The sequence below is a fragment of the Arvicanthis niloticus genome, chromosome 1, assembly GCF_011762505.2.
Source record: "Arvicanthis niloticus isolate mArvNil1 chromosome 1, mArvNil1.pat.X, whole genome shotgun sequence".
Lineage (NCBI taxonomy): Eukaryota > Metazoa > Chordata > Mammalia > Rodentia > Muridae > Arvicanthis > Arvicanthis niloticus.
The window spans coordinates 114,124,186-114,138,322 of NC_047658.1; the positions used below are offsets into that span (position 1 = coordinate 114,124,186).

At 53.4% G+C, this 14,137-nt stretch overlaps 1 protein-coding gene across 2 annotated transcripts; it reads left to right on the plus strand.

Annotated features, from left to right (window-relative positions):
* Positions 1–399: 399 nt before the first annotated feature.
* On the plus strand, positions 400–13,066 carry Map3k11 (mitogen-activated protein kinase kinase kinase 11). Of its 2 annotated transcripts, XM_076915763.1 has the most exons (11): positions 410–1,631; positions 5,876–6,056; positions 6,211–6,359; positions 6,446–6,621; positions 6,716–6,959; positions 7,411–7,524; positions 8,113–8,248; positions 8,327–8,418; positions 9,710–9,793; positions 11,013–11,393; positions 12,186–13,066. In XM_076915763.1, exons 1-11 carry the CDS (start codon positions 890–892, stop codon positions 12,521–12,523), a joined length of 2,637 nt encoding a protein of 878 aa, XP_076771878.1. In that variant the 5' UTR covers positions 410–889; the 3' UTR covers positions 12,524–13,066. The 2 variants fall into 2 exon arrangements, with proteins under 2 accessions (XP_034371599.1, XP_076771878.1); XM_034515708.2 differs by lacking the exon at positions 9,710–9,793 and having other exon boundaries at positions 400–1,631.
* The last annotated feature ends 1,071 nt before the right edge of the window (positions 13,067–14,137 follow it).

Genomic DNA, 14,137 nt, shown 5'->3' on the forward strand with positions numbered 1-14,137 from the left:
GGACGAAACTTAAAAGAGTTCTGCAACTTCGTAGTCAAGACCAAATTTGGATTTTGGGGCAATCACAAGGGTGATTTTGCTGATGAGAATTCAGACACAAGGATTCTTCTGTCTTTGCAGAGATCCACTTCGACCCTGAGCAGTAGAGCACCTAACGTAAGGCTTAGAGGTGCGATGATGTGTTTGCGGCGGGGGAGGCGGGAAGAACTACCTTGCCCGCCTTCTACATCTCTTGGCCAACCTCCCCGGGAACTCCCGAGCACAGCTGCCGGGAGCCTCCGGGAGGGGAGCGGTGCAACCCGCCCGCGTCATCTGATGCTGTTTCCTGCAGGAGGGAGAAGAGCGGAAAAAAGTGAAACTCCACCCTCCACCTCTGCCTCCCGCCCCCGAGGCCAAAGTACAAAGGGAGGAGGAAGAAGGGAACGGTCGGAGCTGTCGGGGCCAAAGGCACTAGCCCAAGAAGAGGTAGCTTCGGCTCAATTGGGGACTTTCTCTTACCTCTTGTGCCTGAAAACAACAACCAGAGTCCAGGCGCTGACCCTGGCAGGCCCCACCTTATAGTAGGCGGGCGCTGAAGCCAGGTTCCCAGGACTACTTCGGGACTAAGGGACTCTCTGCCGCTCCAATTCAGCCATGGTGAGGCGCCGGAGGCCAGTGGGCCCCACCCCTCCAGCCTGACCACACTGCCCTTGGTGCCCTCCTCCAGAAGCCCGAGATGCGGGGGGCCGGGAGGCGACACTCCTGGCTCCCCAGAGAGGCGTGGGTCTGGGGCTGAGGGCCAGGGCCCGGATGCCCAGGTTCCGGCACTAGGGCCTCACAAGCCAGCGGGGGTGGATACCACGGGCACCCGAAGAAGGTCCCCCACACATTCCAACGCCGGCTCCCTGCCATGGAGCCCTTGAAGAACCTCTTCCTCAAGAGCCCACTGGGGTCATGGAACGGCAGTGGCAGTGGGGGCGGCGGGGGTACTGGTGGAGTCCGGCCGGAGGGGTCCCCAAAGGCAACAGCAGCTTATGCCAATCCTGTCTGGACAGCCCTGTTCGACTATGAGCCCAATGGGCAGGACGAACTAGCCCTGAGGAAGGGTGACCGTGTGGAGGTGCTGTCCAGGGATGCAGCCATCTCAGGAGATGAGGGCTGGTGGGCGGGCCAGGTGGGTGGCCAGGTGGGCATTTTTCCATCCAACTATGTATCTCGGGGTGGAGGTCCACCCCCCTGTGAGGTGGCCAGCTTCCAGGAGCTGCGACTGGAGGAGGTGATCGGCATCGGTGGCTTCGGCAAGGTCTACCGTGGCAGCTGGCGAGGGGAGCTGGTGGCTGTGAAAGCAGCCCGACAGGACCCTGATGAGGACATCAGTGTAACAGCTGAGAGTGTTCGACAGGAGGCCCGGCTTTTTGCCATGCTGGCACATCCGAACATCATTGCCCTCAAAGCTGTGTGCCTGGAGGAGCCAAACCTATGCCTGGTGATGGAGTATGCAGCTGGTGGGCCTCTTAGCCGTGCCCTGGCTGGTCGGCGTGTGCCCCCCCATGTGCTGGTCAACTGGGCTGTGCAAATTGCCCGAGGGATGCACTACCTGCACTGTGAGGCTCTTGTGCCCGTGATACACCGAGACCTGAAGTCCAACAACAGTGAGTTTCAAGGGGCATGAAGTAGGGGAATGGGGAGGCCAGGAGCACTGCCCAGCCTAGGCCCAGGTACACACATCTCATCTCAGCTAAGCCTAGTTAGGGAGATGCTGGCGTCAGGAGCTCCTTCCTGAGTGGAGTATTAGATATCCAGGGAATACCCGTGGCCTATCAGTGACCCCAAAACAAGAATCCCAGGAACCTGACAGAGCTCTGCCTCTGCCCTAGAAGTCCCTGGTCCCAGCCTTTAGCTGAAGTTTTGACAAATTTTAAAAACTGAGCTCTCTCAGGTGAGCCTTCGGCACCCTGCCTTACCATGGTCACCACCTCAGGGAAGTCTCCTGGAAGCTGCTATTCCAGTCTTGCCCTTCCCTGAAATTTATAAACATGGTGTTGCTGCTCTCCCTTCCCCTTAGGCAGCTCCTTCAGGACAGAGATCTCAGAAGGGAAGACCCTCCTCCCTGCTTGGAGACCAAGGCTGGTCCATCCCATTCTTTCTTGACTGCATGTTCTCCAGCTGATTACTTCAACTCAGAACCTCAGTTTCAGCCTTCCTAGTGTGGGAACAATGAGGTCAGAGCAGCTTAAGGACCTGCAGAAGCCCTGACCCAGGATACCCAGCAAGCAGTGGGTCAGGGATGCAAATATGAAGAGAGACTCCATCTCTCACTATCTCGGACTCCCATTCGCTGCCTGTCATAGGCCCAGGAAAAATTGGTGACAGGTTCAGACAGCTTCCTGAGGGGACAGGCTTCAAGCCAGTCCAGAACAGGCAGCATTTAGTGAAGTACTTGGTTGGGTGGGTGTCTGGGCAGGGCCTGACCACAGTACAGGCTCAGAGGCAGAGTCCAGCAATATGGGGACACCAGGACCTGGGTCTGCTGGAGCAGAGGGCACAGGCTGGAAACAGCAGGGAATGTAAAGGAAGTGGTGCTCCATGAGATGACTGGAGAAGAGTGCAGAGATTCTTAGGGGCATCAGCGCGGACATTTTAAGGCTCTTGGCGTTGGCTACTCTAAAGCAGGGGCTAGAAGAAAACAGCGGCAGAACCAGGGAGACCCGGTTCTTTGCCAGTTAAGCACCCCTACCATCTACAGTACAGAATGGGTGGGCCCAAGGCATATAGGGACCCCCACAATGCTCCCTCCACTAGCCTAAGGGGGATTCCCCGAAGGCCCAGGGGTGGGGGCTCCTGTCTTCTGTTTTTCCTCCGCTCTCTTTCCAGAAAAAAAATGGAACAATAGTCCAGGCCCCTGCTCCCCACCCTCCACACCGCTTCCTGTGTTTCCTGCTGCCCCTGGGCTGGCTTCCTGCCCCAGCTCCAGCCCCTGCTCCCTCCCTGGCCCAGCTGCCTGCAAGGGAGGAAAGAGCTGGGGGTGGAGGGGTTTCGGGAGAGGAAGGAGCCAGGGATTGTGCGTGCCCCCCCCCAGCCCTAGTTCCCCTGCTTCCCTCTCAGAGTCTGGGTGGTGGTGAAGGGCAGGCAAGGTGCCCTCAGCTTCTGAGCCTGGCATCTAACTTCACAGACCCAGTCCTAGGCCCGAGTTGCTGTCTGTGGGATTGGGGTGGGGGGAGTCCCTGAGCTGGGGGGGGGGGGAATCAGGCAGGAAACAATGGCATGATTTTCCTGGACAATGGGGGCCTTGTGAGGAAGCCTGGCTGGAAGAGAAGGGGGAATTCTCTAGGCCCACGAGTCACAGGACTGACCAGCCAGCCCGGCCTGGACCTGACCTCCCCCAATTTGCCCCCAAAGAACACCCCCCCACCAAGTTGGCCCAGGCCTCCTAGAAAGGAGAAGTAGGGACCATGAGAGGAAAGCGGAAGAGGTGTGAGCTGGCCAGGCTACTCCCTAGCCTGACAAAGGCCAGGAGGGGGTGGGGGACAGTAAGGAGATGACCATGAGGCTGCCCCAACCTTTGGGCTCTCTGGGTGGCCCCTGAGCTCCCATGCCCAAGGCCTCCATAAAGCATTTCAACAAAAACTTAGGTTTTGAGGAATTCAGGACCCAGGCAGGATGCAAAACAACCTGGAGGAAAAGCTGAGGATACAGAGGTGAGGTGCTTGGCAAAAACCAGAGTGGAGCCGGGGAGGCAGCAGAATGGCTGGCTATACAGGCCTGAGACACTGAATTGCTGCCTCTTACTAGAATTAAGATTCCACAACCAAAAAAGAGGCAGGTTGGCTCCCTGCCTAAGAACAGGATGCAGAGTGTGCTCTGCCTGTCTGTGGGCACCCATGTGTGCTAGAGACAGTAACAAGTCCGCAGTCAAGGGTGGGTCCTGGCTCCAGAGAGAACCTGTGCTCTCTCCCCATCTTGCCCCAGCCTGTTGTGGTTCCTCCTGACATGAGCTTGCACAGGCCTAAACAACGGGTCCCTGCTGCCTTTGGCAGGCTGACCTGGGGCTGGAGGGCAGAAGTTAGGATTAAGGGCAAGAGTGGGCTCTGACAGACGTGAGCACAGGATCTCTACATGGAAAGACATTGACAACAGTTCTGCCACATGTCAGGCCCAAGTTAAAGGCTTTTCGATGTCTGAACTGGTCTAAGACGCTTTGACAACCATGTGATGTGTGTTTGTTGTCACCCTCTGCTTTATCTGAGCCAAACTCAATTCCCGTGCAGAAGAGGGGCAAGTGGAGTCAGCACCAGGAGAGACTGAAAGAAGTCTGCCAGCAGTGGGGGAATAAGAGAAGCCATGCAGGGCATGGTGATCGTAGGTAGAGCATGTCACTGCTCTCTTCTCTAGAGTTCCAAGTGTAAAATGTGCCATGTAAGAGGGAGGCTGGAGCCTGGAATAGAGAGAGGCAGCCCAGAGGTGGTAGAGTCTGAGCTCTGAAGAGCACTGGAATTGAAGCAACCGAGAGTGGGAGGGGCCCTCAAGGAAACAGAGTCAAGCAGAAGAGGCCCTGGGAATGGATGGCTCGGGTAGGGGTTGGGCAGTAATGCCAAATCACCCGGGGAAACTGCAGGGCTTGGCTAGCAGCAGGACTTCAAAAATAAAAAACCTGGTATGATTTCTCCTCCAAGAAGCCATCCCTGGCTCACCTGGCCACATGGGTGCCCTCACCCTCTTCCTCACACTGCAGCCCTGACTGATACCCTGTGTAAGAGAGCTGGAGAATGTGCCTGCCACATGTTCAAAACAGAAGGCACTGCTCACTACAAACGGACCCTTGCTGATTCTGACTTTGTCCTCTGTTGTTCTAAGCTTCTCACTTGAACCGTTTTTGTCCTGGCAAGAGATTTCTAAGATGTTGCCTCTCTTGTTCTGAGAGTGGTAACTACACTTGGACCAAAGCTAAACACCCCTGCCAAGTGTGACCAAAACCTTCGCCCTCCCTCTCTCTCCACACCCAACTCCAGCCACAGACATCTTCTAAAGTCTGCTGTGAGAGCTGTAACAGTCACAGTGCAGTGACCTCCAGGAGAACTTCTTTGCTCATTAAGGGCTTCCCTCCTGTTCCCTAGCCTAAGTTCTGATTCATACTCCTGCCTCAGCAAAGTGGCAAGACACAAGATTCTCTCTCCTCTCTCCTCTTCTTCTCCCCTCCCTGCACCCACCCCCGTGTGTGTGTGTGTGTGTGTGTGTGTGTGTGTGTGGGTGTGTGTGTTTACAGATAGTTTAGTTTCTCTGTATAGCCCTGGCTGTCCTGGAACTCCATTTGTAGATCAGGCTGGCCTTGAACCTTGAACTCAAGAGATCCACCTGCCTCTGTCTCCTGAGTGCTGGGATTAAAAAAACGTGCCACCATGCCTGGCTCAGGTTTCTCTTTAAAGCAGAGCCACAGCACTGAAAACCTGCCACGTTGCAGTTTTTATTCCATTTGGTGTTAGGAAAAGCTAGAGCGTCAGCTTTGGAGCCGTAGGCTGAGCAGGATCTCTATTTGCTGTGACCTTGATTATTTCCCTGCTCTTTCCTCACCTGTAAAATGATAATAATTTATGGTTTTATTTGTTTCATTTGGTTTAGTTTAGTTTGTCTGTTTTAGTTAGAACTAAGTGTAAAAATTTGGCCTTTAGTACTTAAGAGGCAGCAACTTAATCTCCTGCCAGGAAATGTGTGCTAGTTGTTTCTTGAGTAATTAAGTCTCTCCCACCCCCACCCCCAGCTGTGAACTCCTCAAGAAGGCTCCTCACCAGCCAACTGTGTACTCAGGGCCTGGCCAGGATGTCTGTCAGATGCACCTGCTCTTGTCCTAGCCCTTACCTCTCCTTTCCACCCCTACAACCCTGCTCCACTTCCTCCCCAGTTCTGCTGCTGCAGCCCATTGAGGGTGACGACATGGAGCATAAGACCCTAAAGATTACTGACTTTGGCCTCGCCCGAGAGTGGCACAAAACCACCCAGATGAGTGCTGCGGGAACCTACGCTTGGATGGCACCTGAGGTTATCAAGGCCTCCACCTTCTCAAAGGGCAGCGACGTCTGGAGGTACAGCCTGAGTTGGGACTGGACAGTGTGGGGCTGCAGAGGGTGAGAACTGCTTAAGACCAGGGGTGGTCAGACAGGCTGAAGCCAGGACTCCAAACCATTTCATTCCTCCTTGCTTTGAGGTGAACATACAAATATCTTGTGTCCCCTACAGCTTTGGGGTGCTGCTGTGGGAACTGCTGACTGGGGAGGTGCCGTACCGTGGTATCGACTGTCTTGCAGTAGCCTATGGTGTGGCTGTAAACAAGTTAACATTACCCATCCCATCCACCTGCCCTGAGCCCTTCGCACAACTCATGGCTGGTAAGATGATGGGGCTGGGGAGGTGGGGGCAGAACTCCCTGGGCCCAGACACAAATACTCACAGACCTCTTATCCTGCCCCATTAGACTGCTGGGCACAGGACCCTCACCGCAGGCCCGACTTCGCCTCCATCCTGCAGCAGTTGGAAGCTCTAGAGGCGCAGGTGCTGCGGGAGATGCCACGGGACTCCTTCCATTCCATGCAGGAGGGCTGGAAACGTGAGATCCAGGGCCTCTTTGATGAGCTGCGGGCCAAGGAAAAGGTGGGAAGAAGGGGGACACAAGATAGGGTAGAGAATGATGTGAGTGGTCTGGGTCAATGCCTAGCTAACTCCACCTCCTTCACTGGGAGCCTAGGAACTACTGAGCCGCGAGGAGGAGCTGACTCGCGCAGCACGCGAGCAGAGGTCCCAGGCAGAGCAGCTGCGACGGCGTGAGCACCTCCTGGCACAGTGGGAGCTGGAAGTGTTCGAGCGCGAGCTGACACTGCTGCTGCAGCAGGTAGACCGAGAACGGCCACACGTGCGCCGCCGCCGCGGCACCTTCAAGCGGAGCAAGCTCCGAGCAAGGGACGGTGGAGAACGCATCAGCATGCCCCTGGGTAAGGGGCGGGGCTCCGGAACGCCTCTCTGCCATTGGCTCTTGGCGGCAGGGCGTGCGATCCTGCTTGTGTGCTGGTTTAGGCTTTTGGTGCCTTGACCAGCTGGAATAAGGAGGGGTTTATTTTGGGGTTGAGATTTTCTTTTCTGTGTCTGGGCGGGTCCTGACAGATATTTGCATGTCGGGCTGCCAGTGGTGCTCCGAAGAGTTCTGAGGACTAGAGGGTGGGGCCGGCCTGCCCACACAGTAAACTTATTTCTCCACCAATTTGTGCTTGGGGGGAGGGGGGGCAGCCACTTGGCTCTCTTTACTGAAAGCCTCGAGACAGGAATGTAGTGAAGCACCCCCAAGCACACTGCTGCTGTTGCCACTGTGGGAGAGGCTTGGGAGCCTCCTAAGGGTCCTTGCGGTTTTGAGTGCGTCCTTAGAACCTTTCCTTTCCCAAATCCCAGATTTCAAACACCGCATCACTGTGCAGGCCTCTCCTGGCCTTGACCGAAGGAGAAACGTGTTCGAGGTTGGGGCTGGGGACTCGCCCACCTTCCCTCGGTTCCGAGCCATCCAGTGTAAGAGACATGGTCTGCCTTGCCTTCCCTCACTAAACCCTGTTACTATATACTAGTCCCTCACTGGACTCTGCTTTCAGGCTGTCCTTCCCTTTCTCTAGACTTTTACCTTTAAGATCCAAAACAACCCCTCCCCTCAAGGAATTGTATCATATCATGCTTTTGGGTTTTTTGTTTCGTTTTTGAGACAAGGTCTCAACTTTGTAGCCTTGGTCAGCTTGGAACTCACAGAGCTACTTAAGTGCCAGGATTAAAGGCCTGTGCACTGCACTTGGTCGTATATTCTTTATTTTCCTGAATGCTTTGCAAATATTAACTCAATAATTCTAGTGGATTACTAAGTGTCGGTGAGAAATGCGAAAAGAGTAATTTAATTTTCCACATGACCAGTAAGTGGCAGAGTACATATTCAAACTTCTTCATTGCTAGCCCAGACCTAGTCCCACCTAAGCCCATCGTGCTTGTGTGCTGGTTTAGGCTTTTGGTGCCTTGACCAGCTGGAATAAGGAGCCCAGCCCACCCTACTATCCTGGCTATTAGGATGTAGGAGGACAAGGATGGACTCTGACCTGTGGTGTTCCCTTACAGTGGAACCTGCAGAATCAGGCCAGACTTGGGGTCGCCAGTCCCCTAGACGTCTTGAAGATTCAAGCAATGGAGAGAGGCGTGCTTGCTGGGCCTGGGGTCCCAGTTCCCCCAAGCCTGGGGAGGCCCAGAATGGGAGGTAAGTTCTTCAGTGTCCCACACCCCTGTCATTCTACTCTTTAGAGCCCTAAGACTCACAAGCATGCTCCCTCTCCAGGAGAAGGTCCCGCATGGATGAAGCCACGTGGTACCTAGATTCAGATGACTCATCCCCATTAGGGTCTCCTTCCACTCCCCCAGCACTCAACGGTGAGTAAGGACCTTTGTCTCCCCTGTCAGATCTTGCTGGATTCTTTCTGGGGGTACTAGAGTAGACTGAGCCAGTGGGCAGAGATGCCTTAAGAACTCAAGAAAAGGAAACTAAAGCTGACACTGCACAGAACCAGACCTAGAGCCCAGGTCACCAGGTCTGGACTCCAGGCCCACAGAAGTGGCCTTACCTGAGGCCTCGGGCTTCTAGAAACTAGTCCTCCTATTGAGGACTTTTAGGGTCCTGTGCAGCACTGTACCCTCAGCAGGCTCTGGAAAGGACAAGAAACAGGGAATGGTTTCATCCATTGGTACCCAGAAGAGGTGGGGCCATGCTAGTGGCTTCCACGGTGCTTTACACAGTCCCTTCTGGGGAGCCTATGAGTAGAAAAGAGGAGAAGGGGACAGGAAGAGACCCAGGACCCTCATCTGCATCTGGGGATGTTCAGGACTGTTCTGTTCTCTGTGATGATAATAGCCTCACCAGAAGGGAGACAACATGCCTTAGTAGAGGGAAGCCTAAGGGCCTGCCTCTGGATCAGATCAACCCTGGTTCAAATCCCTGTTCTGCCAGTCCCTACGGTGAACCACTTAACTTCTCTGTACCTCAGTTTTCTCCTCTGTAAAAAGGAGCCAGTGATGACATCTACTTGGCAGATAGGAGAAAGCCAATAAATATTAGTTGTATTTCTTACAGAAACAGGTAGACAGAGGTGATGGCTTTGTGTGTGGCTGCTGAACCGGCATAGCTGCAGTTTGGTGAACAGCGCTGTAGCCTAAGAGCCATTAAACTAGGGTCTAGGGCACTGGTTTCCAACCTTCCTATCGCTGTAACACTTTAATACAGTCCCTCATGCTGTGGTGACCCACAACCTTAAAACTATTTTCATTGCTACTTCATAACTATGATTTTGTTCCTGTCATGAGTCATAATGTAAATATCTGTGTTTCCCGATGGTCTGAGGTGAGCCCTGTGTGTAGCAGGTAGGGTTGGGACCCCTGAGGATGGTCCCTAGGTTGGTATAGGGTCCCCTAGACAAACCACAACTTTTTTGACTCTGTGGAGACTGGATAGCATTGAGCTGACGAGCCCTCAACCCTCTGGTGTTGAACCCCACTTAGCTTTCTAAGTAGTTTGTATAGAAGGAAAGCTTCCCAGGAAGCCTGCTGAGAATGTGGAAGCCACATCGTCTCTGGTTAGAGTCCCTAGCTGGGGGTCTGAGGTAGCTTACTTTCTTCTTTTAGCTTCACCTTCTATACCTAAAATAGGGAAAATAATGGCTTCTCTTAGGCGGCCTGCAGTCAGCCTGCACTGACAGAAACTTGCCTAAAGGATATTGCCAGGAGCCACTCACCAACCCAAAGCACCTTGAAGGCAAGTTGGCTTTATCTCCTGGTCAAGCCTCTCATGCTGTCATCATCTCCTCAGTAGCAGGGTCGCTAACTCAGACATTCAGGGAGCTTAGGGGCAACTTTAAATTCTAAGCAGGTTACCTTGGACAAGTCACTTCACTTCAGGGACGGACTCAGAACTGACCTCAGGAGCTGCCACCCACCCTGTGGGGTCCCAGGCTCCACTCTCACCTTCTTCTGTCAGTTTTCTCTTGCTTATTTTAATACTTTTAGGTTTTTTTTTTTTTTTTTTTTTTTTTTTTTACATTTTTATTATTACTTTGTTCCAGGGGATCCATGCCCTCTTCTGACCTCTGTAAGTACCAGGCATGTGTGGTAGTATGCAGACACACGTACATGTAGGCAAAAATATTCATACAAATAAATTACTTTTTTAAAAAGAGGGCTCCCTGAGCCAACAGAACTCTGAGCTAAATCCTGATCACAGCAGAAGCTCACATTCCCCAGCCTTCTGTGTCTTTCTCCAGCCAACCCAGAACTCCAGGCTGGTCAGCTGGGTGCCTGGCACACGGAAGGGAAAGGCAAACGGGATGAGCAGGAAGGACTTTGAAAGTCCAGTGAGGGACTGTCAGGACAGCTGGCTGGGAGGTACAGAAGAGAGCACCTCAGAGTGTCAGGTGAAGGCCCCATGACCCTCCCGGACCTCTCCTACATTGGACCACACAGCCTGATGAGGGAAGGGGCTCTTGCAAGAAGTCACAGCTACTCTGATGAAGTGGGCTGCTCTGCTTGGAGGATTGATTGTCTTCTGCAACAGCTACTTCCAGGCCTTGCTTCTGATCACTGCCCCTGCCCTCAGACCCCTTCTGTTTGCCAGAGTGTATGTGATGGAAGGTTCAACAGACCAGGATGAGCTGCTTTACAGATAGAGCTGAGGAAGCTGACCTTGGGAAGGAAAACTCGGTTCTTTTTTTTTAAGATTTATTTATTTTATAAATGAAGTATACTGTCCCTGTCTTCAAACACACCAGAAGAGGGCATAAGATCCCATTACAGATGGTTGTGAGCCACCATGTGGTTGCTGGGAATTGAACTCAGGACCTCTGGAAGAGCAGTCAGTGCTCTTAACCGCTGAGCCAGCTCTCCAGCCCCGAAAACTCAGTTCTTGTTCTAAAGCCACCCGGATGCTCACCTGGCATACATACTAGCTTCTCTCTAACCAGTGTCACTGATACTCACAGGTAATCCTCCAAGGCCTAGCCCCGACCCAGAGGAGCCACGGCGGTCTGGGCCCACAGAACGGGGCAGTAGCTCTGGGACACCTAAACTGATCCAACGTGCATTGCTACGGGGAACTGCTCTGCTGGCTTCCCTAGGCCTTGGCCGAGACCTGCAGCCTCCAGGAGGCCTGAGCCGTGAACGCGGGGAGTCTCCTACAGTATCACCCCCTGCACAGATGCCCTCACCCTGCCCACCTGAGCTGCCCTCCACCCCACTCATTCGCCTCTCACAAACAACACCTGATGCCCGTGGCCTACCAACCCCTGGACCCTTATTGCTGGACCTAGGTGTTCCCTCTGGCCAGCCATCAGCCAAGAGCCCTCGGCGAGAAGAGACACGTGGTAAGTGACCCTAAGACTAATGGGGAGACAGAGTCATTGGAGAAGGGAAGAATGGCTAGGAGCTCAGAGGACCACAGACAGCTGCTGGGTACCCAAACCAGATTCTTAGGCTCTATGGCTGTTGGTAGAGCTCTCTAGGTTCAGCTATGAAACACAGAAATCTCCTGAATGGTGACAGACTCCTATTAATTGGTTGCGCCAAGTGCTGTAACCATTCTGTATAGAAGTTATTACACTAAATTATAATCTGTATATGAAGCATTCTTATGCCCAGTTCTTAGATGAAATATTTTGTTTGTATGATTGATTGTTTGAAGTAAGGTCTCCCTATGTAGCCCAGGCTGGGCTCAAATCTCAGTTTTCCTGTCTTAGCATCTCCTGTTCCAATATAAAAGGCATGTTCCACCATGCCAGGCTAGATGAGGAAATTGATTTACTGTTATATTTATTTGTTTATTGTGGAGGGCACACATGCCACAGTGCAAATGTGGATAGCTCTCAGGAGTCGGTCCTCCTCCCACCACCTGGGTTCCAGGGTTTGAACTTGGGTTGTTAGTCTTGGCAGCAAGCCCCTGTAACTGCTAAGCTGTCTTACCAGCTTAGATAGGTCTAAGACAGCCTGACCCCGAAACTGTAACAGACACATCATGGACATAAGAGCCTTAGAATCCGTGAGGCAATTGCATAACTCACTGAAATGTTAGACGCTCAGGAAAAAGCAGGGCAGTTCCTCCAAGAGATGTCTAAGAATTAGTGGGTGCCTAATCATGTACCCCTTTTATACCCCCATAGGAAGGACTGTTTCACCGCCACCAGGAATATCACGCTCTGCTCCTGGCACCCCTGGAACCCCTCGCTCACCACCTTTGGGCCTCATCAGCCGACCTCGGCCCTCACCACTCCGTAGCCGTATTGACCCATGGAGCTTTGTGTCAGCTGGGCCACGGCCTTCACCCCTGCCCTCTCCACAGCCTGTACCCCGACGGGCACCGTGGACTTTATTCCCAGACTCAGATCCCTTCTGGGACTCCCCACCTGGCAACCCCTTCCGGGGAGGCTCCCAGGACTGCAGGACGCAGACCAAAGACATGGGTGCTCAGGCTCCATGGGCACCAGAAGCAGGGCCCTGAGTGGGCCAGACCACACCCCCACGCTCCAGCTGCCTTAGAGGAGGCATAGCATACACTGGAAGAGGAGCCAGGAAGGCCTCTGTGGCTGCCTTGGTTTCCCCCAGGGACCCTGACCCTTTGGGGGTCAGGAACACTACACTGCACAGAAAGCCTTCACACTGGATGGGGGCTACACCCCACGTGCCTACAAACTGTAGGTCCCCCTGACTTACCTGCCCCACTGGGGCCTGACACTGTACCTAGCTGGTTAGGAGGACCAGAGCCTGTCTCAGGGAATTGCCCCCCAGGAGTGGTACAGGGAGGGAGGAGGTCCAGGGAAAGGGGCTGACCTCAGGTGTCACCAGCACTTTTGACCAAGTCCTGTTACTGTGGCCCCCGTCTGTCTCCAAGGCCTAGTTCCTGGACCCCTACCCTGGAGGCTATTGGAGCCGGGGCTCTCCGGGGCTCTCTGGGTGCCTTTCTACTGCCCCAGCCAAGGTTGTAGCCTTGGCCTGGGGAGCCAATGAAGCCAAATAAACTTGTAAGCTGTCTCCCCAAATGTAATCAGTCACCTTTCTTGGAGGTAATCTGGTGTCCTTGTCTTCATGCTCCTAAAACAATGGGCAGATAAATAGCCCAAGGCAAAGCTAGGAAGCCTTGTAGCAGACTCCTCTCCTAGAACCAAGCCCGCCAACTGGATAGTCATTAAGGGCCCATCTCAGCCAGCTTCTCACCAGTGCCAGGCTTTGTCCACTCCGCATTTTCACTTGAGCTGTTTCTACCATTCAAGTGATGCCTTGCCCAGATGTTCCCTGTTGCCATGTGGTCCCTGCCTGCCTTCTGGGCCCAGTTGTAATAACATCTCAAGGAATCTTTCCCAGGACACGTTGTCTCCACCCCAGGGAGATTGGTCACCTGTAGCCCTCTAAGACCATCTCAAGGGTTTGCCTTGGGTTTGTCTCTAGTTCATACCCTGAATATAAATGAACCCACCTATCTGGCAGCACAGTGACCCACCCTGGTGTTCTCAACCTGGCCTTGAGGTTCCCACCATGCCTTAGGGTAGCATCCTTCATGGTGTATGAGTGAAGCCCCCAATTTACACACGGTAGCCACTCCGGGTCTGCAGTCTAGCAAGGCAGAGGCGGAGATCTGCAGCAAGAGCAGAACAGGAAGTTTGGAGCATCACCTGGCCAAGTGCCCTCCCCTCATGCTCTCCCCAGCTGTGTCCATCTGAGTCCCACGGTGCCTCTCCCACCCTCTGCTTAGACGACTGTCCTACCCAGAATGCTACAGCATCCTCTAGAGATCTTTTTGGTCTACATTTGCTTGAAGGTGTGTCTCCTCATGCCCTTCTTCATAGTCTGACTCCTATGACAGACTTTTTTCCCTGATATTATCTTTAAATTTTTATTTAATTTTATTTTAGACAGTCTTCCTCAGTCGCCCTAACTGACTTGGAACTCACTTTGTAGACCAGGTTATCCTTGAACTCACAGGAATTTTGCCCTTCTGCGTCCTGAGTGCAGGGAATGAAGGCACACTGCATCACACTTGGCCCTATATTTTTTATATAGATGGTTGTTTTGCCTGCATGTATGTCTTTACCACAAGTATGCCTGGTACACTTGTGCC